Source organism: Eumetopias jubatus, unplaced genomic scaffold, assembly GCF_037043125.1.
Source record: "Eumetopias jubatus isolate StellerSeaLion01/CBP00866 unplaced genomic scaffold, mEumJub1_p1.0 scaffold_12, whole genome shotgun sequence".
Classification (NCBI taxonomy): domain Eukaryota; kingdom Metazoa; phylum Chordata; class Mammalia; order Carnivora; family Otariidae; genus Eumetopias; species Eumetopias jubatus.
The window spans coordinates 84,847,568-84,874,847 of record NW_028274818.1 but is presented as its reverse complement, the minus strand read 5'-3'; the positions used below and the strand labels follow the sequence as shown (position 1 = coordinate 84,874,847).

The window sequence follows — 27,280 nt, the reverse complement described above, 5'->3', positions numbered from 1 at the left end:
AAATTGAAGCAGTCATCAAAAATCTCCCAACAAACAAAAGCCCAGGGCCAGATGGCTTCCCAGGGGAATTCTATCAGACATTTCAAGAAGAATTAATACCTATTGTCCTGAAACTGTTCCAAAAAATAGAAATGGAAGGGAAACTTCCAAACTCATTTTATGAGGCCAGCATTACCTTGATCCCAAAACCAGACAAAGACCCCATCAAAAAAGAGAATTACAGACCAATATCCTTGATGAACATGGATGCAAAAATTCTCACCAAAATACTAACCAATAGGATCCAACAGTATATTAAAAGGATTATTCACCATGACCAAGTGGGATTTATCCCTGGGCTGCAAGGCTGGTTCAACATCCGCAAATCAATCAACGTGATACAATACATTAACAAAAGAAAGAACAAGAATCATATGATCCTCTCAATAGATGCAGAAAAAGCATTTGACAAAGTACAGCATCCTTTCTTGATCAAAACTCTTCAGAGTATAGGGATAGAGGGTACATACCTCAATATCATAAAAGCCATCTATGAAAAACCTACAGCGAATATCATTCTCAATGGGGAAAGGCTGAGAGCTTTTCCCCTAAGGTCAGGAACGCGGCAGGGATGTCCACTCTCACCACTGCTATTCAACATAGTATTAGAATTCCTAGCCACAGCAATTAGACAACAAAAAGAAATCAAAGGCATCCAAATCGGCAAAGAGGAAGTCAAACTCTCACTCTTTGCAGATGATATGATACTGTATGTGGAAAACCCAAAAGACTCCACCCCAAAACTGCTAGAACTCATACAGGAATTCAGTAAAGTAGCAGGATATAAAATCAATGCACAGAAATCAGTGGCATTCCTACACACCAACAACAAGGCAGAAGAGAGACAAATCAAGGAGTCGATCCCATTTACAATTGCACCCAAAACCATTAGATACCTAGGAATAAATCTAACCAAAGAGGCAAAGGATCTGTACTCAGAAAACTATAAAATACTCAGGAAAGAAATTGAAGAAGACACAAAGAAATGGAAAAACGTTCCATGCTCATGGATTGGGAGAATCAACATTGTGAAGATGTCAATGCTACCTAGAGCAATCTACACATTCAATGCAATCCCCATCAAAATACCATCCACTTTTTTCAAAGAAATGGAACAAAGAATCCTAAAATTTGTATGGAACCAGAAGAGACCCAGAATAGCCAGAGGAATACTGAAAAAGAAAAGCAAAGCTGGCGGCATCACAATTCCGGACTTCCAGCTCTATTACAAAGCTGTCATCATCAAGACAGTATGGTACTGGCACAAAAACAGACACATAGATCAATGGAACAGAATCGAGAGCCCAGAAATGGACCCTCAACTCTATGGTCAACTTATCTTTGACAAAGCAGGAAAGAATGTCCAATGGAAAAGAGACAGTCTCTTCAACAAATGGTGTTGGGAAAATTGGACAGCCACATGCAGAAGAATGAAACTGGACCATTTCCTTACACCACACACAAAAATAGACTCCAAATGGTTGAAAGACCTAAACGTGAGACAGGAGTCCATCCAAATCCTAAAGGAGAACACAGGTAGCAACCTTTTCGACCTTAGCCGCAGCAACTTCTTCCTAGAAACATCGCCAAAGGCACGGGAAGCCAGGGCAAAAATGAACTATTGGGATTTCATCAAGATAAAAAGCTTTTGCACAGCAAAAGAAACAGTCCACAAAACCAAAAGACAACCAACAGAATGGGAGAAAATATTTGCAAATGACATATCAGATAAAGGGCTAGTATCCAAAATCTATAAAGAACTTATCAAACTCAACACCCAAAGAACAAATAATCCAATCAAGAAATGGGCAGAAGACATGAACAGACATTTCTCCAAAGAAGACATCCAAATGGCCAACAGGCACATGAAAAAGTGCTCAGCATCGCTCGGCATCAGGGAAATCCAAATCAAAACCTCAATGAGATACCACCTCACACCCGTCAGAATGGCTAAAATTAACAAGTCAGGGAACGACAGATGTTGGCGGGGATGTGGAGAAAGGGGAACCCTCCTACACTGTTGGTGGGAATGCAAGCTGGTGCAACCCCTCTGGAAAACAGTATGGACGTTCCTCAAACAGTTGAAAGTAGAGCTACCGTTTGATCCAGCAATTGCACTACTGGGTATTTACCACAAAGATACAAATGTAGGGACCCGAAGGGGTACGTGTACCCCAATGTTTATAGCAGCAATGTCCACCATAGCCAAACTGTGGAAAGAGCCAAGATGCCCATCGACAGATGAATGGATAAAGAAGAGGTGGTATATATACACAATGGAATATTATGCAGCCATCAAAAGGAATGAGATCTTGCCATTTGCAACGACGTGGATGGAACTGGAGGGTGTTATGCTGAGTGAAATAAGTCAATCAGAGAAAGACATGTATCACATGACCTCACTAATATGAGGAATTCTTAATCTCAGGAAAGAAACTGAGTGTTACTGGAGTGGTTGGGGGTGGGAGGATGGGGTGGCTGGGTGATAGACATTGGGGAGGGTATGTGCTATGGTGAGCGCTGTGAATTGTGCAAGACTGTTGAATCACAGTTCTGTACTTCTGAAACAAATAACGCAACATATTTTAAGAAAAAAGAAAAAGAAGAAGATAACAGGAGAGGAAGAAAAGAGGAGTATGTCAGAGGGGGAGACGAACCATGAGAGATGATGGACTCTGAAAAACAAACTGAGGGTTCTAGAGGGGAGGGGGGGAGGGGGATGGGTTAGCCTGGTGAGGGGTATTGAGGAGGGCACGTTCTGCATGGAGCACTGGGTGTTATGAACAAACAATGAATCATGGAACACTGCACGAAAAACTAATGATGTAATATATGGTGATTAACATAACAATAAAAAAATTAAAAAAAAAACCATGAATAGCTTTCATGTCACCTATTAAAGCCTTAAAATTTCATTCCCCCATGTCTCTGTCTTAAGTCCATATGGACAGTAGGTTCTCCTTTGTGCCTCAGTTTTCTCATCTATGAAATGGGTACAACACTACCTAGAAGGTAGTAAAGTTTAAAATAGTTATTTAAAGAGGTAAAGTGTATATGACAGTGCCTGGCACATAGTAGGTGCTCAATAAAATTACTATCATTATTATGACAACAGAACAAGAGACTAATCTAATTCCTGAATATTTGGGGGAGTTTATTTTTAAAATTAAGTTACCTCTAGAGGTGAAGTAAGCAAGAGACAGACCTGGAAGCTCCCAGGTAACCCTTGTTCCCTCACAGAAACATCAAGTAATCAACAGACTAAAATAGCTTTGTAGGAACTCTAGAAATAGTCAAGGATCTATGGCAACCAACAAATGTCCAAATGATAAAAATTCATATTCAAACTGGTAAGAAATTTTATGTTGTTTTTGTTTAGCTTTGCCCCATCCCCTCTCTGGTGTTGTGAAGTATGATCAGGAGAAGCATCCTGATTCCCAGCCCCTCCCGTGGGACAGAAGAAAAGACTGGAATTTGTTTCAACGTTCTGGCTTGTCAGGAATGGTTTCTGCCTCATCTGACTTAGGAGCTCAGATAGGAATGGTGACCTTGTTTGAATATCAGTTGGAGGTGTCTGAAAGCAGTGGCAGATGCCACAATGAGTGGAAATTGTAGACCGTGGCCACCTCGGAGAAGGGGGGGGACAGGGCAGACTACAGACAGAGGAAGGCAATATAACATCTAGGGCCCCAAGAAGAAGCACGTATGAGACTTTTAAGGAAATTAAAACATGAAAAAGTAACAATGTATTTGGTAAAATTGAGAAAAAAGCACATACATAGGCCTAGGAAAGACACATGCCCGAGACCTTAAGTTTTCATATGGTTAGATTACTGAAGGCCTTTCTCTGCAAAGAGCCAGCTGCAAAGACAGAGACTGGCTGCTTTTTTCAAATATCCAATTTTCAACAACAGATCACAAGGCCATGTTGCCCATTTGAAGGAATAAAACAAATCTCCAGAAACTAACCCTAAAGAGACACAAGTTTCAGTTATTAGACAGAGACTTTAAAATGATTGTCTTAAACATGCTGAAAGAGCTAAAGGAAAATGACAAAGAACTAAAGCAAATCAGAAAAACAATATATGAACAAAATAAGAACCAAACAGAAATTCGGGATTTGAAAAATACAGTAACTGAATTGAAAATTTTACCAGATGGATTCAACAACAGACTCAGTCAGACAGAAAAAAGAATCAGTGAACTCGAACACAGGTAATTTTATAATATTCCATTCTGTATATATACCACATCTTCTTTTTTTATTTTAATTTTTTATTGTTATGTTAATCACCATACATTACATCATTAGTTTTTGATGTAGTGTTCCATGATTCATTGTTTGTGCATAACACCCAGTGCTCCACGCAGAACGTCCCCTCTTTAATACCCATCACCAGGCTAACCCATCCCCCCACCCCACTCCCCTCTAGAACCCTCAGTTTGTTTTTCAGAGTCCATCGTCTCTCATGGTTCATCTCCTCCTCCGACTTACTCCCCTTCATTCTTCCCCTCCTGCTATCTTCCTTTTCTTCTTTCTTAACATATGTTGCATTATTTGTTTCAGAAGTACAGATCTGTGATTCAACAGTCTTGCAGAATTCACAGCGCTCACCAGAGCACATACCTTCCCCAATGTCTATCACCCAGCCACCCCATCCCTCCCACCCCCACCACTCCAGCAAACCTCAGTTTGTTTCCTGAGATTAAGAATTCCTCATATCGTTGCTGGAGTGGTCGGGGGTGGGAGGGATGGGGTGGCTGGGTGATAGACATTGGGGAGGGTATGTGCTATGGTGAGGGCTGTGAATTGTGTAAGACTGTTGAATCACAGATCTGTACTTCTGAAACAAATAACGCAACATATTTTAAGAAAAAAGAAAAAGAAGAAGATAGCAGGAGAGGAAGAATGAAGGGGAGTAAGTCAGAGGGGGAGACGAACCATGAGAGATGTTGGACTCTGAAAAACACTGAGGTTTCTAGAGGGGAGGAGGGTAGGGGGATGGGTTAGCCTGGTGATGGGTATTAAAGAGGGCACATTCTGCATGGAGCACTGGGTGTTATGAACAAACAATGAATCATGGAACACTACACCAAAACAAATGATATAATATATGGTGATTAACATAACAATAAAAAATTTAAAAAAAAATTCCTCATATCAGTGAGGACATATGATACATGTCTTTCTCTGATTGACTTATTTCGCTCAGCATAACACCCTCCAGTTCCATCCACTTAGTTACAAATAGCAAGATCTCATTCCTTTTGATGGCTGCATAATAATCCATTGTGTATATATATAACACCTCTTCTTTACCCATTCATCTGTTGATGGACATCTTGACTCTTTCCACAGTTTGGCTATTGTGGACATTGCTGCTATAAACATTGGGGTGCACGTACCCCTTCGGATCCCTACATTTGTATCTTTGGGGTAAATACCCAGTAGTGCAATTGCTGGATCGTATGGTAGCTCTATTTTCAACTGTTTGAGGACCTTCCATACTGTTTTCCAGAGGGGTTGCACCAGCTTGCATTCCCACCAACAGTGTAGGAGGGTTCCCCTTTCTCCACATCCCCGCCAACATCTGTCATTTCCTGACTTGTTAATTTTAGCCATTCTGACTGGTGTGAGGTGGCATCTCATTGAGGTTTTGATTTGGATTTCCCTGATGCCGAGTGATGGTGAGCACTTTTTCATGTGTCTGTTGGCCATTTGGATGTCTTCTTTGGAAAAATGTCTGTTTATGTCTTCTGCCCATTTCTTGATTGGATTATTTGTTCTTTGGGTATTGAGTTTGATAAGTTATAGATTTTGGATACTATCCCTTTATCTGATATGTCATTTGTAAATATTTTTTCCCATTCTGTCGGTTGTCTTTTGGTTTTGTGGACGGTTTCTTTTGCTGTGCAAAAGATTTTTATCTTGATGAAATCCCAATAGTTCATTTTTGCCCCTGTTTCCCTTGCCTTTGGTGATGTTTCTAGGAAGAAGTTGCTGCGGCCGAGGTCGAAGAGGTTGATGCCTGTGTTCTCCTTTAGGCTTCTGATGGACTCCTGTCTCACATCTAGGTCTTTCAACCATTTGGAGTCTGTTTTTGTGTGTAGTGTAAGAAAATGGTCCAGTCTCGAACTTCTGCATGTGGTTGTCCAATTTTCCCAACACCATTTGTTGAAGAGACTGTCTTTTTGCCATTGGACATTCTTTCCTGCTTTTTCAAAGATGAGTTGACCATAGAGTTGAGGGTCCATTTCTGGGCTCTCAATTCTGTTCCATTGATCTATGTGTCTGTTTTTGTGCCATACTGTCTTGATGATGACAGCTTTGTAATAGAGCTGGAAGTCTGGAATTGTGATACCGCCAGCTTTGCTTTTCTTTTTCAACATTCCTCTGGCTATTCGGGGTCTTTTCTGGTCCCATTCAAATTTTAGGATTCTTTGTTCCATTTCTTTGAAAAAAGTGGATGGTAGTTTGATGGGGATTGCATTGAATGTGTAGATTGCTCTAGGTAGCATTGACATTTTCACAAAGTTTTTTCTTCCAATCCATGAGCATGGAACGTTTTTCCATTTCTTTATGTCTTTCTCAATTTCTTTCATTAGCATTTTATAGTTTTTGAGTACAGATCCTTTGCCTCTTTGGTTATATTTCTTCCTAGGTATCTTATGGTTTCGGGTGCAATTTTAAATGGGATTGATTCCTTCATTTGTCTCTCTTCTGTCTTGTTGTTGGTGTATAGGAATGCCACTGATTTCTGTGCATTGATTTTATAGTCTGCCACTTTACTGAACTCCTGTATGAGTTCTAGCAGTTTTGGGGTGGAGTCTTTTGGGTTTTCCACATACAGTATCATATCATCTGCAAAGAGTGAGAGTTTGACTTCTTCTTTGCCGATTTGGATGCCTTTGAATTCTTTTTGTTGTCTGATTGCTGTGGCTAGGACTTCTAATACTATGTTGAATAGCAGTGGTGAGAGTGGACATCCCTGCCGCATTCCTGACCTTAGGGGGAAAGCTCTCAGCTATTCCCCATTGAGAATGATATTCGCTGTAGGTTTTTCATAGATGACTTTTTTATATTGAGGTAGGTACCCTCTATCCCTATACTCTGAAGAGTTTTGATCAAGAAAGGATGCTGTACTTTGTGAAATGCTTTTTCTGCATCTATTGAGAGGATCATATGATTCTTGTTCTTTCTTTTGTTAATATATTGTATCATGTTGACTGATTTGAGGATGTTGAACCAACTTTGCAGCCCAGGAAGAAATCCCACTTGGTCATGGTGAATAATCCTTTTAATGTACGGTTGGATCCTATTGGCTAGTATTTTGGTGAGAACTTTTGCATCCATGTTCATCAAGGACATTGGTCTGTAATTCTCCTTTTTGATGGGGTCTTTGTCTGGTTTTGGGATCAAGGTAATGGTGGCCTCATAAAACGAGTTTGGAAGTTTTCCTTCCATTTCTACTTTTTGGAACAGTTTCAGGAGAATAGGTATTAATTCTTCTTTAAATGTTTGGTAGAATTCCCCTCGGAAGCGATCTGGCCCTGGGCTTTTGTTTTTGGGAGATTTTTGATGACTGCTTCAATATCCTTAGCTGTTATAGGTCTGTTCAGGTTTTCTATTTCTTCCTGGTTCAATTTTGGTAGTGGATACATCTCTAGGAATGCATCCATTTCTTCCAGGTTATCTAACTTGCTGACATAGAGTTGCTCATAATATGTTCTTATCATTGTTTGTATTTCTTTGGTGTTGGTTGTGATCTCCCCTCTTTCATTCATGATTTTGTTGATTTGGGTCATTTCCCTTTTCTTTTTGATAAGTCTAGCCAGGGGTTTATCAATCTTGTTAGTTCTTTCAAAGAACCAGCTCCTAGTTTCGTTGATCTGTTCTACTGTTCTTTTGGTTTCTATTTCATTGATTTCTGCTCTGATCTTTATTATTTCTCTTCTCCTGCTGGGTTTAGGCTTTATTTGCTGTTCTTTCACCAGCTCCTTTAGGTGTAGGGTTAGGTTGTGTATTTGAGACATATCTTGTTTCTTGAGAAAGGCTTGTATGGTTATATACTTTCCTCAGGACTGCCTTTGCTGCATCCCAAAGATTTTGAACAGTTGTATTTTCATTTTCATTGGTTTCCATGAATTTGTTTAATTCTTCTTTAATTTCCTGGTTGACCCATTCATTCTTTAGTAGGATGCTCTTTAGCCTCCATGTATTTGAGTTCTTTCCGGTTTTCCTCTTGTGATTGAGTTCTAGTTTCAAAGCATTGTGGTCTGAAAATATGCAGGGAATAATCCCAGTCTTTTGGTACCCGTTGAGACCTGATTTGTGACCTAGGATGGGATCTATTCTGGAGAATGTTCCCTGGGCACTAGAGAAGAATGTGTATTCCGTTGCTTTGGGATGCAATGTTCTGAATATGTCTGTGAAGTCCATTAGGTACGGTGTGTCATTTAAAGTCTTTATTTCCTTGTTGATCTTTTGCTTAGATGATCTGTCCATTTCAGTCAGGGGGGTGTTAAAGTCCCCCACTATTATTGTATTGTTGTCAATGTGTTTCCTTGCTTTTCTTATTAATTGCCTTATATAATTGGCTGCTCCCATGTTAGGGGCATAGATATTTCTACTTGTTAGATCTTCTTGTTGGATAGACCCTTTAAGTAGGATATAGTGTCCTTCCTCATCTCTTATTACAGTCTTTGTTTTAAAATCTAGTTTGTCTGATATAAGGATTGCCACCCCAGCTTTCTTTTGGTGTCCATTAGCATGGTAAATGGTTTTCCACCCCCTCACTTTCAATCTGGGGATGTTTTGGGTCTAAAATGAGTCTCTTGCAGACAGTATATGGATGGGTCTTGTTTTTTAATCCAATCTGATAGCCTGTGTCTTTTGATTGGGGCATTTAGCCCATTTACATTCAGGTTAACTATTGAAAGATAGGAATTTAGTGCCATCGTATTGCCTGTAAGGTGACTGTTACTGTATATTGTCTGTATTCCTTTCTGGTCTATGCTGCTTTTAGGCTCTCTCTTTGCTTAGAAGACCCCTTTCAATATTTCTTGGAGGGCTGGTTTCGTGTTTGCAAATTCCTTTAGTTTTTGTTTGTTCTGGAAGCTTTTTATCTCTCTTTCTATTTTCAATGACAGCCTAGCTGGATATAGTATTCTTGGCTACATATTTTTCTCATTTAGTGCTCTGACTATATCATGCCAGTCCTTTCTGGCCTGCCAGGTCTCTGTGGATAGGTCTGTTGCCAGTCTAATGTTTCTACCATTATAGGTTACATATCTCTTCTCCCAAGCTGCTTTCAGGATTTTTTCTTTTTCTCTGAGACTCGTAAGTTTTACTATTAGATATCAGGGCATTGACCTATTATTATTGATTTTGAGAGGGGTTCTCTGTGCCTCTTGGATTTTGATGCCTGTTTCCTTCCCCACATTAGGGAAGTTCTCTGCTATAATTTGCTCCAATATACCTTCTGCCCCTCTCTCTCTCTCTTCTTCTTCTGGGATCCCAATTATTCTAATGTTGTTTTGCCTTATCGTATCGCTTATCTCTCGAATTCTGCCCTCGTGATCCTGTAGTTGTTTCTCTCTCTTTTTCTCAGCTTTATTTTCCATCATTTCATCTTCTATATTGCTGATTCTCTCTTCTGCTTCATTTATCCTAGCAGTTAGAGCCCCCATTTTTGATTGCACCTCATTAATAGCCTTTTTGATTTCGACTCGGTTAGATTTTAGTTCTTTTATTTCTCCAGAGAGGGTTTCTCTAATAACTTCCATGCTTTTTTCAAGCCCAGCTAATATCTTTAAAGTCATGATTCTGAACTCTAGGTCCAACATCGCACTAATGTCCATATTGAGTAAGTCCCTGGCAGACAGTACTACCTCTTGTTCTTTTTGTTGAGGTGATTTTTTTCATCTTGTCATTTTTGTCCAGAGGAGAATAGATGAATGAGAGAACAAAATGCTAACAGATTAACAACGTCCCCAGAAAATAAATTGTAATCAAATCAGAAAGGACCTGAAACCAGGGCAAAAGAAAGGGAAAGAAAGAAAAAAGAAAGAGAAAAAAAAGAGAAAGATAAAAACAAACAAAAACAGAACAAAACAAAACAAAAAAAACCAGAATATGATCAAATAGGATCAGGCTGGTGCATAGATCAGTGCCACACACTAGATTTTGGGTGTATTTTGGTCTGTTAGAAGAAAGTGCCTCCTAAAATTTTCAAGAAAGAAAGAGTTAAATATGTACAAAATAAGGGTTGTTACGATGAAGGGATGGAATATGACTGTAAAGATTAAAATTATAAAAAATTATAAAAAAGGAATTGATAAGAAGATGTTTGAAAAAAGAAAGAAGAGGATTTAAAAAAGGAAAGAAAGAAAGAAAAAAAGGGGGGCAGAGAATGTGATCAGGCAGGAGACTAGAACAAAGCCCTACAGTAGAGATTTAGGTTATATTTTGATACATTAGAAGAAACTGTATCTCAAAATTTTAAAGAGAGAACAACTTATATATATATGCCAAAAGTAAGGGTAACTACTATGAAGGGATAGAATATGACTCCAAAAATGAAAAATAATTTTTTTAAAAAAAAAGGATTGATAAGATTTTGGTTGAAAAAGGGAAAAAGAAAAATTCAAAAAAAAAGTTAAAAAAATTAACTTTGAAAGACTAATGAATCATGGTAAAAAAGCCATGAATTCTATTTGCAGTAGTCCCCTAGCGCTGGAGTTCTCCTGTTCTCATTGATCGGTAAACTTGGTCTTGGCTGGCTGTTCATGCTGATCTTCTGGGGGAGGGGCCTGTTGCCGTGGTTCCCAAGTGTCTTTGCCGGAGGCGGAATTGCCCCACCCTTTCCTGGTCTGGGCTAAGCAATCTCCTCGGGTTTGCTCTGGGGAGCTTTTGTTCCCTGCAAGCTTTCCATACAGTGAGGGAGGACGACAGTGAAAATGGCGGCCTCCGATTCTCCGCCCCGGAGGAGCCAAGAACTTGGGGCCCCACTCCTCAGTGCTCCCCAGAGAAAAGCAGTTAGTCACTCCCGTCTCCCTGGTCTCTGGCCGCACTCCGTGCTCACCCAGCCTGTGACGGAGCATTTCTGTCTCTGGCACCCGACCCCGTGTGGAGTCTCCAAACCCAGCAGATCCCTGCGGTGCACTCCCGCGCCGCTCCTCCCAGGGGAGGAAGACGAGTCTCCCTGATCTGCCGCTTGTTGGGTCCCTGCTGGAGGAGCAGTGGCCCAACTGTGTCGCCGACCACAGTTTATGGCAACCCCAAGGTGAGAGCCCATGCCTCGGCTCCATCTCTGCAGCCAGCCTCCCCGCTCCGATCCCCGGGAGCTCTGCCGCACTCAGGCACCCCTGGTCTTTCTGTGACCCCGAGGGTCCTGAGACCACACTGTCCCACGAGGGTTCCACCCCCAGCTTAGCCACTGGAGCGACGTCCCTCAGTGGACCCGACTTCTAAAATTTCCGATTTTGTGCTCCGCGGCTCTATCACTTGCCAGAAGTGGCCGATGGAGGCCCCCTCTCCCGCCATCTATCCTCCCGAATATCGCCTCGGATTCACTTCTCTGCACGTCCTACCTTCCAGAAAGTGGTCGCTTTTCTGTTCAGAGAGTTGTTGTTATTCTTTTCTTCGATCTCCTGTTGAGTTCGTAGGTGTTCAGAATGGTTTGATCCCTATCCAGCTGAATTCCTGAGACCAGATGAAATCCAGGTCTCCTACTCCTCCGCCATCTTACTCCGCCCCCTGTTTGTGGATGTTTTTTCAGCTTTGTGGTTAATATCTATTTGACTTTATTTATTGAGCAATGTTTAATATTAAGGTGCATCAAGGGTGGTAGGAAGAATTTGCTTCTGTTATGATTTTTGTCAAAACAAACAAAATGTAACTCCACTAACACTGTATTCACCTCTCCTAAGACATGAAGTGGGGAATCACTGTCTAAAGAGATAAAATGAAGAGTTGTACATTTTGTTAACTTTCCTATCCCCATTATCTAGAATAGTAATTGGCACATGGTAGGGGCTCACTAAGTCTTAGCTGAATAAATGAATGAATGAATGAATTTGGACAGAATGTGACCTCTTGTGAACAGATGTGGGAGGCTGCTCCAGGAATCAATTAAAGTTGTGTGTACTATCTTTGGAGCCTAGAGTAATAAAGGATTTAATTTCCAAGAATAGTCAGGGGTTATAAATTGGTGGTCCGTATTCCATGCTTGGACATATGTTGTCTGGCTTACCAGGTACTCTCTTTTGTCTTATAATAAATTCTTTGCCAACACACACATGCACACACTCAGAAGATTTCACAAAAAAACGTTGGATTTCTAATATATTTTATAAGTAAAATACGTTGAAATGTGAGTTAAAATAAATTCTATCACTCTATTATGGTTTTGGTTGTGTTGTTGTTTGGGCCATGGATCAGTTCTTGGGTGATACCTGTTAAGTTGTAAGGGAGGTCCAGGAAGCCAGAGTGGACTGCAGTGGGCCCTCTGAAGGGTCCTTCATAGAAACAACATCAAGACCTATGGGGCTTGTTAGGCAGGTTTCAAAATTTTTATTCCACCAGTTTATTGAAGGACAGCTAGAGCTAGGTGACAGGCGCCATGCATCACTAGAGAGACACTGATCATGATCAAGGCAATTGGAAAAGTGGAAACAGAGAGATGAGAAGTGTTGTGAGAATAAATATTGGGATGAGGATCCTGGGGCGGGGGTGGAGAATTTAGAGACATGGAGAAATTGGCAAGGATTGACAATGAAGATATAAAACCCAACAAAGATGAAACATCCCTGGGGTCTATTTACTTCGTGGTTATCTCCATGGGTTGATGCACTAACTAACTATAAGGACTATATAAAGATAAATCAGGGGAAAAGTGATGGTATCACTTCTTCCTCTCTACCTCCTCCCTCTCCAGCATGTCTCATGGTTCAAAAGTTCTTAACGAGATTACTGGTCAGTGCAGTGACAAAAGTCATTTTAGAGTCTGAAGACAGAGATGTCTGGCATCATCAGATTGTAAGACCAGGTTAAATAAAGTATTATAGACTTAGCCTGGACCCAAATTCTGTTCATTTATTGGGTATGTGGTGGTTTCTGAGTGTTATTTAAACCCTTGGAAACTTGGTTTTCCTGTCTGGAAAATGGGGATGATGAGAGTGCCCATCTAATCATAGTATTAAATGCAAAGTGCCTGACATAGCATATAAAAAATGCTTTCCCTATTGAGCCCTCTATTTTACTTGATGTTACTATGGAAATTCAGAGAAAAGAAAAAGAAGGAGGTGGGGAGGAAGCCCCCATGGTAGTTGAATACTAACATATAAATGCAGGTTCATGGGAAATTTAAAATTATATGAACTTCCTCTTTTTTGGTAAAAATATATCATTTTACTATTTATGACCTCCAGCCATATGTTACAAGTGTAGGTTAAACATTTCTCTACCCTTCTCTTTTTTAAAAAAATTTATTTTATTTTATTTCAATTCAATTAATTAACATATTAACTTTCTGACTCCATCTTATATTAACTCTCTGATCTGTCTCTTGGGGAAAGACAAACCGAGCACTTGGGTTTTTCTGCAGAGATGTGTAACCTCTAGACTTTCTTCTCTGGACAGACCCTAAAGCCATGCTCAAGTAGGCAGTTGATAGGGAGGAATCCAGTTGCACTTGACATCCTCACAGAACGACAGATGACCTGACTTGCTATAGATGTCAGATGCTCATACAATCAGGTGATCTGTCCTTTCCCTATGAGTGTAGCCTCAAGTTAAGCCAAAGTTTGATGAGACAAATGCCAGTTAGGCTCATAGTCTCATTAGATGAAGGTAAGAATTCAGACTAACATCAACTTGCTGACCTTGTGAACACAAACTTTGCACTTGGTCACAATTATGTGATATTTTCACCCACCATCTTGTTTGTTTCTTAAATGAGATGATCCCCATTTCACAGATAAAACCACTGAGGCTCAGAGAAGTGAGAAAGTAGCCAGGCTGAGAATTCAACCCCCAAAAACGAGCTTTTCCCACCACAATGGTAAGCTGATACAGAAGACTTTCCTGGTTCTGTGCCCCTCAGCCTACTAGGAGCATGATGAGGCCAGTAAGGCCATTCCTGTCCTCACCTCCCATCATGGGTGGCTCCTTACCTTCTCCATTTGAGTCCAGTAGTCTAGGACATCACTTGCAAAGTTAAATTCCTCAGGTACACTGTAGTCATTCCATCTCGGGGCTCCAACCCCTGATAAAGGCTGGCAGCGAAAGTACCCAGGGGCAAGGTGAAAGGGCTTGCGGATGCCCCAGAGGACCCGGAAACTCATCAGCCACTGCATGGTGGGCAGTCCTCAGGAAGCCGGCACAGAATTTTCTGTCTTGGGAAGAGATGACTGGTCATGGAACGATAATTTCCTCCATAAAAGGAAGCCAATAGCTTTGTTAGAGTAATAGCTTTGTTTCAGCTCACCGGAATTTGAAAGGCACAAGGCCCATCTGCATCTCTACCCTCTCTCTTGTTAATATCCTGTCCTGGGTTCTGTGAGCTAACAATTTTTCCCGCCTGAAATTGGGTTTCTGTCACTTGAGACTATCAGGATACTGACAAATATATCACCATACTCAGGACAGACCAGACTAATATCACAACACCTTCTCTAGGGGGTCTTTCCCAGGACAACATTCCAGGCAGCTATTTCCCACCCATAAGAGCTGACCCATGAAATGAAACTTGTTTGCCACTCCAGATCCCAACAAAGACCCCTTTTACATGGGAGAAGAAACTTCACTTATTATTATTGAAGTCTGATTGTGAAAATTGGCTTAAGCTAGAACGATCTTTCCATGAGAATATTGACTGAAGAAAACCACTCCACAAATGGCTTTGAGATCCAATCACTTTACCACCAAAACCAATAAAGCCTCCTCCCTCTTGGTTTCAGCAATCACATAATACTGTTTGACAACAGACCACAGAATAGATCAATAAAACCTGACTCAGTTTACTTTCAGCCAGTTTAGACCAATAATAACCTAACCCCAATTTTGATGCTGCCCCCAGAACCCTACTTCACATTCCTAGCAGGGGGAGGGATTGCTAAATATGCAATTGAGTTAATGTTTGCAGAAAAGAGGATGGATATATGAAAAGTTCATCCCTTAGAGTTTGCTTGTCAGCACGGAATCTTGGACCACATGACTTAAAGTAAGGTCTCCTTTTTAGTGCCTATCAATCAACTGTACCATCTTGTATTTCATCAGGGCATTTTTGAGCAAGAAAGAGACACTAAGATCTCAGCTGGCCCAGATCTGGCCCTCAGACATATTCCTGTTGGCTCTCGGTCTTTGGAGGAAAAATTGAAATTGTCAACATTTAAACCTTGGGAAATTTCATTTAAAAGTCTTGATGGTCTCTCCTGCAAACATAGAAAGTCTGGCAATACTTGGCCTTTATTTCAAACTGGACAAAATGGCTGGAGCTGAGAATTGTATGCTTCATTGAAAAGGAATGTTCTCCAATTTCACATGGTTACCCACCACTCCTTATTTTGTCACGCCTACTAGTTTCTCCACTTACTGTACCTGTCAAGCCTCTGGATATTTGAGCTTAAAATATTTGATTTAGACCAACATCCCGAAAGGGATTTCTCCAAGATTTCAAGGCAAGTTTAGTCATAGAGCTGGTTCTAAAAGTCTGCCTTCCCTGTTCTTTTGTCTAACACATGCCTCCCTCCACAAGCATGAACTGATTCAGAGCAGGAATACAAGACTCACTTGCTATTTTAAGGCACAGGTAAATAAATGACCTCGGGATCTTCTTTAAAAGACCCAAGGTCAGTGCAAACAACCCCTGAATAAGTGGCTAAAGACAAAAACCAAAGGGAGAGAAATACTGAAGAAATTAATTAGTCCTTTATTATGGGTTAATTTGCATCCCCTCAAAATTCATCTCTTGAAGTCCTAACCCCCAGTACTTCAGAATGTGACTGTATTTGGAGATAGAATCTTTGCAGAGGTGATTAAGTTAAAATGAGGTCATTAGATGGACCCTAATCCAATATGACCCGTGTCCTTATGAGAAGAAGAGATTAGGGCACAGACACACGTAGGGGGGAAATGACATGTGAACATGAAAATAGCTATCCACAAGCCAAGGAGTGAAGTCTCAGGAGAAACCAACCCTGCAGATAGCTTGATCTCAGGCTTCTCACCTTCAGGACTATGAGAAAATAAATTTCTGTTGTTTGAGCCCCCACCCCAGTCTGTGCTACTTTGTTATGGCAGCCCTAGCAAACTAATAACACCTCTTTTAACCAAATAAAAACAACTTTGGTATCATCTTATAAATGTGTTTGCAATTCTAACTTCATCTTCATCACATAATAGGACCAAATACAGTGCCCAGCTGAGGACTGTGGTAGCCGAGAGTGTGCCCTTAAGAGTCAAACATCATAGCTTCAAATTCCAGCCCCTTCCCCCACCACATATGTAAATGGACAATTTTCTTAACCTCTGTCTAAAATATGGAAATACTGGCAGCCCCTATTTCCTAAAGTTGTGGTGATGAATGAATGACATCCCTCATAAAGCATTTAGGCGCAGATGCAGTACAGATGAGTGCTCCAGAAATGGGAGCTATTATTAGTTACCGCTCCCTCTGGGGAAACTCTCGCTTGCTTAATCTTTGGAATTCAAGTGTAAAGAGAAGAAACAGGAATAAATTAAAGAACAATCTTTTGAATTGCTTTATTTTTTAAAAGATTATTTATTTATTTGAGAGAGAGAGAGAGAGAGAATGTGAGTGGGGGGAGGGGCAGGGGGAGAAGGAGAGAAATCCTCAAGCAGACTCCCCGATAAGCATGCTTCATCCCAGGACCCTGAGATTATGATCTGAGCTGAAATCAAGAGTCGGACACCCAACCCTGAGTGAGCCACCCAGGCACCCCTAGAGTGCTTTAAAGTGCATTCTGAGGTCAGTTTGGCATTGTGGCTTTGAGAGTTGGCTAGGCTCAGCATTTTTTGCCCAGGTACACAGTGCCTTGAAGAGTTCCTGCAACAGAGCTCTAATTTCACAAGTCTTTGGACTGAAAAAGCTAAGTATTTTATGAGGCAACATACTTAGTGTGGTATAGGGGATCCTGGAGTTACATAGCCAAGTTTGGTTCTGCTGCCTACAGTCTGAGTGATCTTGGCCACTGTTTATGTCTCTGAACCTGAAGACACACTAGTAATATCTACCACCTGACTTCCCACAGGATTAGTGAGATAATCTGTATAAATTACACTGCCAGCTATTGTGTCTAATATACAATAAGGACTCAATAAATATTGAAATGCTCCCTAACTCCCGGCAAATTCTGAAGCCAAACCCCCCAAGTTAGTTACTTAAAAAAAAAAAAATTTTTTTTTAAATGAAAGGCATTCACTTATATAATATGAACCAACTTCTGCAGAGTGGAATTTTCTTTCAAGTGTTCATTTTCTGGGTCTTCCTACTCTCCTCTGTACCCTCTTGCATAGTCCACCATACTCAGAGCCGCCTAACATTAAACAGATCACCCTCTATATGCCAGCCACTGTGCTAGGCATATCACACATATATTCTCATTTATCCTTCTCATTCAGTATCACCATCCTCATTTTGCATTAAGGAAACAAAGTGTCAAAGAAGTTAAGAGCCTTGCCCAAAGTCAACCAACCGATAAGCGACATTGTCAGAACCTGAAATTAGGCCTTTGAATTTTAAATTCAGGGCTCTGTAAATATTTTACTGCCCTGTGATAGACACACACACACACACACACACACACACACCTCACAAAGAAGCTTTCATTTACCTGCCTTACCTGGCAGTGTCTAGAAAACAGCTGGGCTTTGTCTTGGACTGGTATAGAAATGGGGACTTTACATATACACTTCTCTCTGATCAGTAAAGTTCCCAGGAGTACACACACAAAAAGGACTGCCCATCTCTGGGGCGGAGAACTTGGCAGGAATCTGAAGATTCTGAAGTGGGAGGAGATGCTCAGAACAGTACGGAAAACAATCCCAGCCCTCCACTGGAGAGATAATGGGTTGGAAAAATAAACTATATGAAGTCATTACAGTTCTTGTGGGACGGCTTGTGGTGTGAAGGAACAAAGTCAAATGGCGAATTCTCACTAACTCTGGAGCTAACCTGCTTTCTTTCCCAGCCCCATACCTCCAGGGCTCACATTTAAATGACAGCCAAGTGGCAATGTTGTCTAGTAGTTAACGTCTGTGCTCTGGAAGCAGAAAGGTCTGAGTTTAAGTCTCCAGTCTGCCACCTACCATCTCTTTGACTTTCATTGACCTCCTTTCTCTACCCTCGTTTCCTTATATGTAAAATGGGAAAGATAATAGTGACAACTTCTGGTTGTCTCTTATGGTTGTCTTGTTGTTATTGCATTGCTAGGATTAGATGGAATAATTCATGACGAGCACATAGCACAGTGCTTGGCCTAATCAATATTGACTGTTTTTATTAACTGGGGATTTGGAGAGAAACAGTTCAGTGTACTAACAAAATGCAAGGTCTTTGGAATCCCAAGGTCTTGGGCTTAAATCCTGGCTCAACCATTTACAAGATGGCCGATGGACAAGCCGTTGGCCTCTTCTAACAAAACAGAGGAGTGTGGTTGTTAATAAGATTTGTTCCTTTGGATCCTTGAAAGAACAGCACCAGGTCAAGTCTGCACAGCGTTTGGCTCAGACATGTAGACGCTTGGGTTGATGTTGATGTTGCATTGATAAGCCTGGATTGCTGCATGAAGTGGCTTATATTGTAGTCTACTAGAGCCATTTTGGGGGTGTTGCTGGGGGATGGGGATCTCCAGGACCCTGGCCCAACTATCACAGGAACTTTTCCCTCCCACCCTCTAATGAAGCAGGGACAAAAGTACCACAATGTATTAAGGAGGGCACATATTGCATGGAGCACTGGGTGTTATATGCAAACAATGAACCCTGGAACACTACATCAGAAACTAATTATGACTAACATAACATAATGGTGACTAACATAACATAATAAAAAAAAAAAGATTGCTGGAGACACCTAGAACATCCCTGCTGGATTTGAGAGCAAGCCTGTCTTCTGAGAGGTGGGTTGTCCTTCTCCAGGCCAATTCATCCATAATCAATTTTCAGCTCAAGACAGACTTTTTAAGGAGAGGGGTGAGAAAGCAGTGGTAAGTTGACTGGCCACAGTAAGTAAAGATTAAACAGACAAAGTATCAAAGACCCCGATACTCAAGCAGAAGAGGCAGTCACTTTTAGGAAGAAAATGGGGACAGAAAGGAAAGTCTATGAGACACTCTAGATCTCAGTGGATCTCCCATGTGGAACTGTAACTCTGGTGTTGTGGGCATAGAAGACCGGCTCTGGGCCAGGCAGGCTGGTTCAGTCTAGCTTTCACCAGTTACCAGCTCTGTGACATTGAGCAGGTTTCTTAGCCCCTTGTGCCTTGGTTTGCTCATCTGTAACAATGGGTCTATGGTAGAGATAGTGGAATTCTCTGAAGAATCCATTCACACTTCTCTTTTCATTTCAAAGCCTCTCTTGTAGTCAGAATGAGACCACTGAATTCCAGGTCTGGATAATGAACACTAGGCAGACACGAGTCACATCTGGTCTAGGGCATTTAAGAGCAGTTATGAGTTCTCTATACTCTCTTCCCCTGACTCAGTAGTCCTGGAAACTCTGTATGGAGATAGTAACATCAAAATATGGCAAAGACACTATCAGCCTCATTCTCTGTTGTATTGTATGGATGGAGGTTTCTGTGATTTGTCCTGACTGACCACCTGCAACTTCATGTACCCATGAGGGCTAAAGAATATTGTTTTGTGAGACTCCCGTGCTGCATAAGTGACCTTGGGAGCCTAGTTAGTTATTAGAGGGCTTCCAGGTCAGAATTGGCCCTTCTGTTCTGGACTGTAAGAGCTATATTTTGCCTTGCATCTCTTCTGGCTCCAGGCTGGGCTGCCCCCTCCCCAGAATGGAATCTAGAGGGGAGGGGAGGTAAACACACCTAGCCCAGGCTCCTTGAATATGTAAAGACATGATAACATAGGAATTCAGCTCACTCCAAACTGCACATAGGCAGACAAACGTTTCACTTCAGAACCCGCCATTTGCCCTATAAATATGGCCCTTATGGAGATGGTCAGCTGGAAGTCTCAGCTGAGGGGAGGACGCTCCACCCAGGCCTCTCAATCGGGACTCCAGCCTGTCTCCACCGGGCTTCCCCAGCTAATGAGGTTGGATATTTTAAGTACCCAATTTGATGTAAGTTTGTCTTATTCTTTTTTTTTTAAGATTTTATTTATTTATTTGAGAGAGAAAGAGCACACTCGAGCACAAGGCGGGGAGGGGCAGAGGGAGAGAGAGAAGCAGGCTCTCCCCTGAGCAAGGAGCCCAATGCAGGACTTGATTCCAGGACCTGAGATCATGACCTGAACCAAAGGCAGACACTTAACCAACTGAGCCACCCAGGCACCCCACGATCCACTTCTTTTCAGAGTACCCAGACCATGGAAGGAGATGGGAGATGGAATGATAACCACCAGCAGATAGAAAAGAATGACCAAAAAAAAAAAAAAAAAAGCCTGCATCAAAAAGCTTGATCTTAGTTTTGTAAATAGCCCTGCTCTTCTGAGCACATGCCCCCTTCCTGCTCACTCCTCCCCTTTATCCCTCCTTCGGTGACAGACCGGCTCTATTGGCCTACTGAAGGTTTGGTTAAAGGTAACTAACATAAAATAATTAAATTAAATTAAATTAAAAAAGTAAAGTTAATAGCGGAGTTCTCACAGCTGATTTGCTGTGCCCAGGCTGACTGCACCTTTGACTACAGCTGATTCTCTTGGCCCCCACTCCGCCCCTCACACTGCACCTCTCAAGCATGAATCTCTTCCTAGAGCTTGGTGTGAACCCAGCGAGGTGCCTCCGTGGGCCTCATCGCCCGGGGATCTCTACTGCACCCGTGTGGTGATGTTGGAGCATGACCGGTTCCCGGTGGGCGGGTCCCGGCAACAACGGAACTAGGACTCACTCGGGTGCCTTCCACTCTCAAAGTTGGCCCCTTTCTGCTAACCATCAGTTTGTGCACTATAGTTAAGAGTCTGTTTCTTGGGGGCTGGGGCGGAGGGTGGGGGGATGGGTGAAATAGGTGATGGGGAATAAGGAGCGCACTTGTGATGAGCACCAGGTGTTGTGTGTAAATGCTGAATCACTGAATTATACATCTGCAGCTACTATCACAGTGTATGTTAACCAACTGGAATTTATTTTATTTTATTTTATTTTATTTTTTAGAGCGGGGTGTAGGTTCAGAAGGAGAAAGAGAGATTCCCAAGCCGACTCCCCGCTGAGCCCGGAGCCTTTTGCAGGGCTCGATTTCCACAACCCTGAGATCATGACCTGAGCTGAAATCGCGTGGGCCGCTTAAAGCCAGCCAGGCGCCCCATTAACTAACTGGAATTTAAATTAAAACTTTAAAAAGTATATTCCTTAGATATGTGCTACGGTGAGCGCTGTGAATTGTGTAAGACTGTTGAATCACAGATCTGTACTTCTGAAACAAATAACGCAGCATATTTTAAGAAAAAAGAAAAAGAAGAAGATAGCAGGAGAGGAAGAATGAAGGGGAGTAAGTCAGAGGGGGAGGCGAACCAGGAGAGATGATGGACTCTGAAAAACAAACTGAGGGTTCTAGAGGGGAGGTGGGTGGGGGGATGGGTTAGCCTGGTGATGGGTATTGAGGAGGGCACATTCTGCATGGAGCACTGGGTGTTATGAACAAACAATGAATCATGGAACAGTACACCAAAACAAATTATGTAATATATGGTGATTAACATAACAATAAAAAATTTTTAAAAAAGTATATTCCTTAAATATAAATAAAAAATAAAAAAATAAAATTTGGCTCCTTTCGCCATGGATCCTTGGCTAGCTACTTCCTTTTAGGTGAAGATGACACTATTTGACTTTTTTTTCAGGTTTTCATTCTGGTCCCATTCCTTCCTTCTTCTCTTGTAATCTTGCCCCATTCTTATTGTTTCTCAGGCTTAGCCATATCTCACCTTCATTTCTTCTTTCTTTCCTTCTTTACTTGTTTCTTTCCTTCTTCTTTTCCTCCCTCCCTCCCTCCCTTCCTTCCTTCTTTTTTGCTATAACCATGCACAATTACCTCTACTCTTATTTATTCAATATTCTCCTTTACATCAATTTCCTTAAAATGCTAAATAAAACAACAAAAACCCATGGCAGTCCAAATGAAGCTCTGTACAACTACTGTAATTAAGCAATCATTATTTTTTTAAAGATTTTCATTTATTTGTCACAGTGAGAGAAAGAGAGGCTGAGCAAGCAGGGGGAACGGAAAGCAGGGGGAGAAGCAGGCCTCCTGCTGAACAGGGAGCCCGATGTGGGGCTTGATCCCAGGACCCTGGGATAGTGACCTGAGCCAAAGGTAGTGGCTTAACCGATTGAGCCACCCAGGCGTCCCTAATTAAGCAATTATTTTACTTGCCACGAGGAAGAAACTAAAAATGAATACAGAGAAAGCAAAAATTGTTGCTGTTATTAAACCCCATTTACAATAGAGTTCCCTGCCAAATACTTGAGACCAGTCTTGTTCTCTTTTTGTTAAAAAAGGGAAATTAAGGTTTGATCAGTTGTTCATTGCTATGATAGTATTGCATAACAAACAGTGGCACACATTTATTTAACACACATTTCTCTGTCACGAATCTCAGACTAGTGGCTCTTTCCATAGTGGTCAGCAGAGGCACCCAAAATCAAGCCAAACCCTGTAAGTACATTTAAAACTTCTGTTTGCATCATCTCTGTTAAGATTCTATTGGCCAGGGGCACCTGGGTGGCTCAGTCGGTTAAGCATCTGCCTTCAGCTCAGGTCATGATCCCAGGGTCCTGGGATCAAGCCCTGCATCAGGCTCCCTGCGCAGCGGAGAGCCTGCTTCTCCCTCTCCCTCTGCCTGCCACTCTGCCTACTTGTGCTATCTGTCAAATAAATAAATAAAGTCTTAAAAAAAAAAAAGCACACAAAAAACATTCTATTGGCCAAAACAAGCCACAGACGAAGCTCAACAGCAAGGAGCAGAGAACCATATTTCTCCCTGTAGGAGGGTGTGTATGGGGGAGGGGGCAAGTAGAGAGCAAATATTTGCTAGAAAACAAATCTACTCTACCACAGAGGAGCAGAGGACCTAGAAGTCACAAACTGAGAATTTCTAATTGACTCAATGGAAGGGAAATGGGAAGGGTGAGCTCACTCTGGTTCTGGACAAAATCAGAATTCCTTTAGCAAGGAACAAGGGTGGTGTAGAGGTGACTGTGGAGAAGGCCACTGAGTGGGTGTATTAGTCCGCTAGGGCCACTGTAACAAAACACCACACACTGGGTGGTTTACACAACAGACATTTATTTTCTCACAATTCTGGAGGCTGGAAGTCCAAGATCATGATGCTGGCAGGGTTGGTTTCCTCTTGGCTTGCAGATAACCATCCTCTTGCTACTTCTTCACATCATCCATCTGTGCAATGCACCCCTGGTGTCTTTCTGTGGGTCCTCATCTGCTCTTCTTTTAAGCATGCCGGTCAGTTTGGATGAGGCCCACTCTAATAACCTCATTTTAACTTAATTGCCTCTTTGAACACCTTACCTCCAAATACAGTCGCATTCTGAGGTACCGGGGGTTAGGCTTTCAACATATGAAATTGGGGGGATACAATTCAGGCCATAACAACAGGAGAAAAGCAATGTTCACCACACTTGTTCAAGTGCCTCCCTCCTCCAAAAGTTGCCTCCTTGATTATGTATTTTCTTCTGTCCCTTCCTCTCCCAGTTAATGGTTATTGGACAGAGTAGACTACATTAGCTGTTGCCTTCTTTTTTTTTAAGATTTTATTTATTTATTTGACAGAGAGAGACACAGCGAGAGCAGGAACACAAGCAGGGAGAGTGGGAGAGGGAGAAGCTGGTCTCCTGCTGAGCAGGGAGCCTGATATGGGACTCAATCCCAGGACCCTCGGATCATGACCTGAGCCAAAGGCAGATGCTTGACGACTGAGTCACCCAGGCGCCCTGTTACCATCTTTTCTATATGTCATAACCCATAGCTACTTTTTCTCCCCTTATTTACTCATTGAAACTGTTGTTTTGTTTGGGGTTTCTTTCTGGAAGTAAGTTTTCTAATGTTCTTGCTTCCAGTTCTGACCCTTGGCCATTCTGGGCAATGTTAATGAACTCTTTAATTGCTCTCTTCTTTCTGTTATCACACCTTGTCTTTTCTTTTTTTTTAATTTTTTTAAGATTTTATTTATTTACTTGAGAGAGAGAATGACATAGAGAGAGGGAGCATGAGGGGGGTGGTCAGAGGGAGAAGCAGACTCCCCGTCGAGCAGGGAGCCCGATGCGGGACTCGATCTTGGGACTCCAGGATCATGACCTGAGCTGAAGGCAGATGCTTAACGACTGAGCCACCCAGGTGCCCCATACCTTGTCTTTTCTGAGTCTTCTCTCTCAATATATGCCAGCCTTGTTATGACCTATATTAACATGACCACAACTGAATTCAATATTCCCACCTCAAACCTGTTTCTCTTGGAAAGTGTTATAATCACCTACCCAGTGTAATTGATCAAAAACCTAGACATCATCCTTAAGTGCCTCTTCTCCCTTAACCCCACCTGCCTTATTTAGTCACTAAGTCACAAAGTTCTAAGAAGTAGAATTTCCTCTTCTAGGAATTTCTCAAATTTGGGGCACTTGCCTGGCTCAGTCAGAAGAGCATGTGACTCTTGATCTCAGCGGAATGAGTTCAAGTCCCACGTTGGGTATAAAGATTACATAAATAAATAAATATTAAAAGGAAAAAGAATTTCTCAAATTCTCTTCTAATGTATTCACCTTTCAGCTACTAAAGTAATCATTTAGAAATGCACTGTTACTCTTCAGATGAAGTCCAAACCATTTATGCATGTGTTATAATAATCCTCCTTTTATCACTTCAGAATTTGAACCTGATGTTGAAATAATAGTGAGTGTCCCTTCCCAGGCTAAGTTCCTCCTTCCATATACAAATAATGGCAGCAAGCCTAGGGCACCTTATGCCATCAACACACACACAAATTGGTTAGTCTAGGGATCTCCCTAGAGCTAATGATTGCCCAGGGAAGTTGTACACATCCCATACTGGACCACTGGAACTTGGTAACCCTTACTTCTTGGTTCTCAGGGTTACTGGGGTATCTTACAGGCTTTTGCTAGATAACATAGGAAGGATAAGGTGGTCTATCTTTATCTCGTCCTGAAAAAGACAATATTCGATGATTTCCTTATAGTCACAGGAAGCCAATCTTTGTGAAAAGGACTGTCTAAATATTATGATTACTTTATACAAGCTGTCTGGAGAAGGGGATGGAGTGGAGGGAGGAGAGTCAGATGGTATACTTTGGGTAGGTCATACATTTCCCCTAAAGATACAGGTTCCCATCATGAATCATTTCTGAGCCTATGAGCTGGGCATGGAGGAAGGGGACATGATAAAAAATGATAAAGTGTCAAAATGAACTATCCGCACGATTTTAAATTTTTGGAAGCTGTCAGTTAAATGATGCTCCCTTAAACAGAGATAAATCCAGACTGAGAAAGACAAAGTTTTGCTATTTGATTAGCAGACTGTGTTTCTCTACTAGGCCGAACATAAAACTCTGGTGTCGTCCAATGGATTCCAGGAGGAGTATATCACAGGATGTACACATTCTAGTGGGTATTTTTTTTTCATTTTTTTAAAATTAAGTTCAATTAGCCAACATATAGCACATCATTAGGTTTTGATGTACTGTTCAATGATTCATTAGTTGAGTCTAACACCCAGTGCTCATCAGATCACGTGCCTAGTGGGTATTTGTCAGGGGCTGGAAGAGAAGGCAAGTGAAAGGAAAGGATGCATAGGTGTTGTAGGCAAATGGGTCTAGGTTTGAACCTGTAGCTGTCATTTACTAGCTACGTGGCTTTGGGGAATATCACTTAATCTCTCCAAGTCTTTGTTTTCTCCTCTGGAAAATGGGAAAAATAAGAGTAACTGAATCAAGGGGTGACTGTGAACATTAATCAATATATATATTTGTTTGGCATAGTGCCTGATACTTGGCAAGAGCTTGATAAATGATTGATATTCTTATTACTGTTGTTGCTATTATTACTAAGTATTCTGATGGAGAAGGGCCTAGACCCTCAGAGATCCTTTGCTTTCTCCAGCTCACTTGAACCTGCTAGGAAGATTCATCCTCCATCCCTGGGTTGGAAATGAAGCCCCCAGAGGCCCCAGGAACAAAGTTTGTGGCTCATCATTCAATGCCACCCTCCCCTTCTTTACTTTCTCCAAAGATAATCCCCATGGTCTTGATTTAAAAATGATTTTATTACTTGATTATAGGAAGAGTAGATACTACCATAAACATGATCCATGGGGAAGGGACACTTTATTTGAGGTCCCTATACTGTTCTCACACCTATATTCTGAGGTTTATAGATGCCACACAGAGGTGAAACATGATAGTATTTATTTCCCCTCCTCTGGTCATGACTATCCCGAGATTTGGGGTGACTTGGGGAGGCCTCCAATGTCCTAACCGCGTGTGCAAGTCTGTCTGTATGGAGGCCTGTCCAGGGGTGAGATGGAGTGTCTTGACCTTTCATTTCCTTCCTAAGATCCAGGATTCTGCTGGACTCTGCCACTGTCTGTTTATCTATCTGTAGAATTAATCATTAGTTGCTCCCCCTTCTCCTGTTTTCCATCATTTTTCTTTATCAGTCTCTCTTACTATTTTTACTGATTTTTATTTCCTCCCTCCCTCCCTTCCTTCTTCTCTTTCTCTCCCTTCCTCCAATTTTCTTTCTTCCATCCCTCCATCCCGCCTTCCTGCCCTCCCTCCTTTTCTTTCCTAATGGCTTTCTTTTGCTGTTTCATTCTTTCTCTAATTTTTCTTTCTTTTTTCTCTCTTCCCCTCTCCTTTCCTCTCTTTCATTCCCTCCCTTTCTTCTTTCAACATCTAATATGGCAAGATTTTGTGCTAATAACCAGGGAAAGACAGAAATCAGTTGTCTTGTCATAAGGAACCTCATATCCCCAGAGGAAGGCAGAAGGCCCAAAGGGAAATGGAAGTAAGT

At 41.6% G+C, this 27,280-nt stretch overlaps 1 protein-coding gene across 1 annotated transcript in view; it reads right to left on the bottom strand.

Moving 5' to 3' along the window:
• Window positions 1-14,397, bottom strand: part of ACSM1 (acyl-CoA synthetase medium chain family member 1) — a 46,714-nt gene extending 32,317 nt beyond the window's left edge. The window contains exon 1 of the mRNA XM_028091697.1: window positions 14,215-14,397. Within this exon, the coding sequence (XP_027947498.1) occupies window positions 14,215-14,397 (183 nt within the window). The remainder of the gene's footprint in view (window positions 1-14,214) is intronic.
• Between the last annotated feature and the right edge of the window lie 12,883 nt (window positions 14,398-27,280).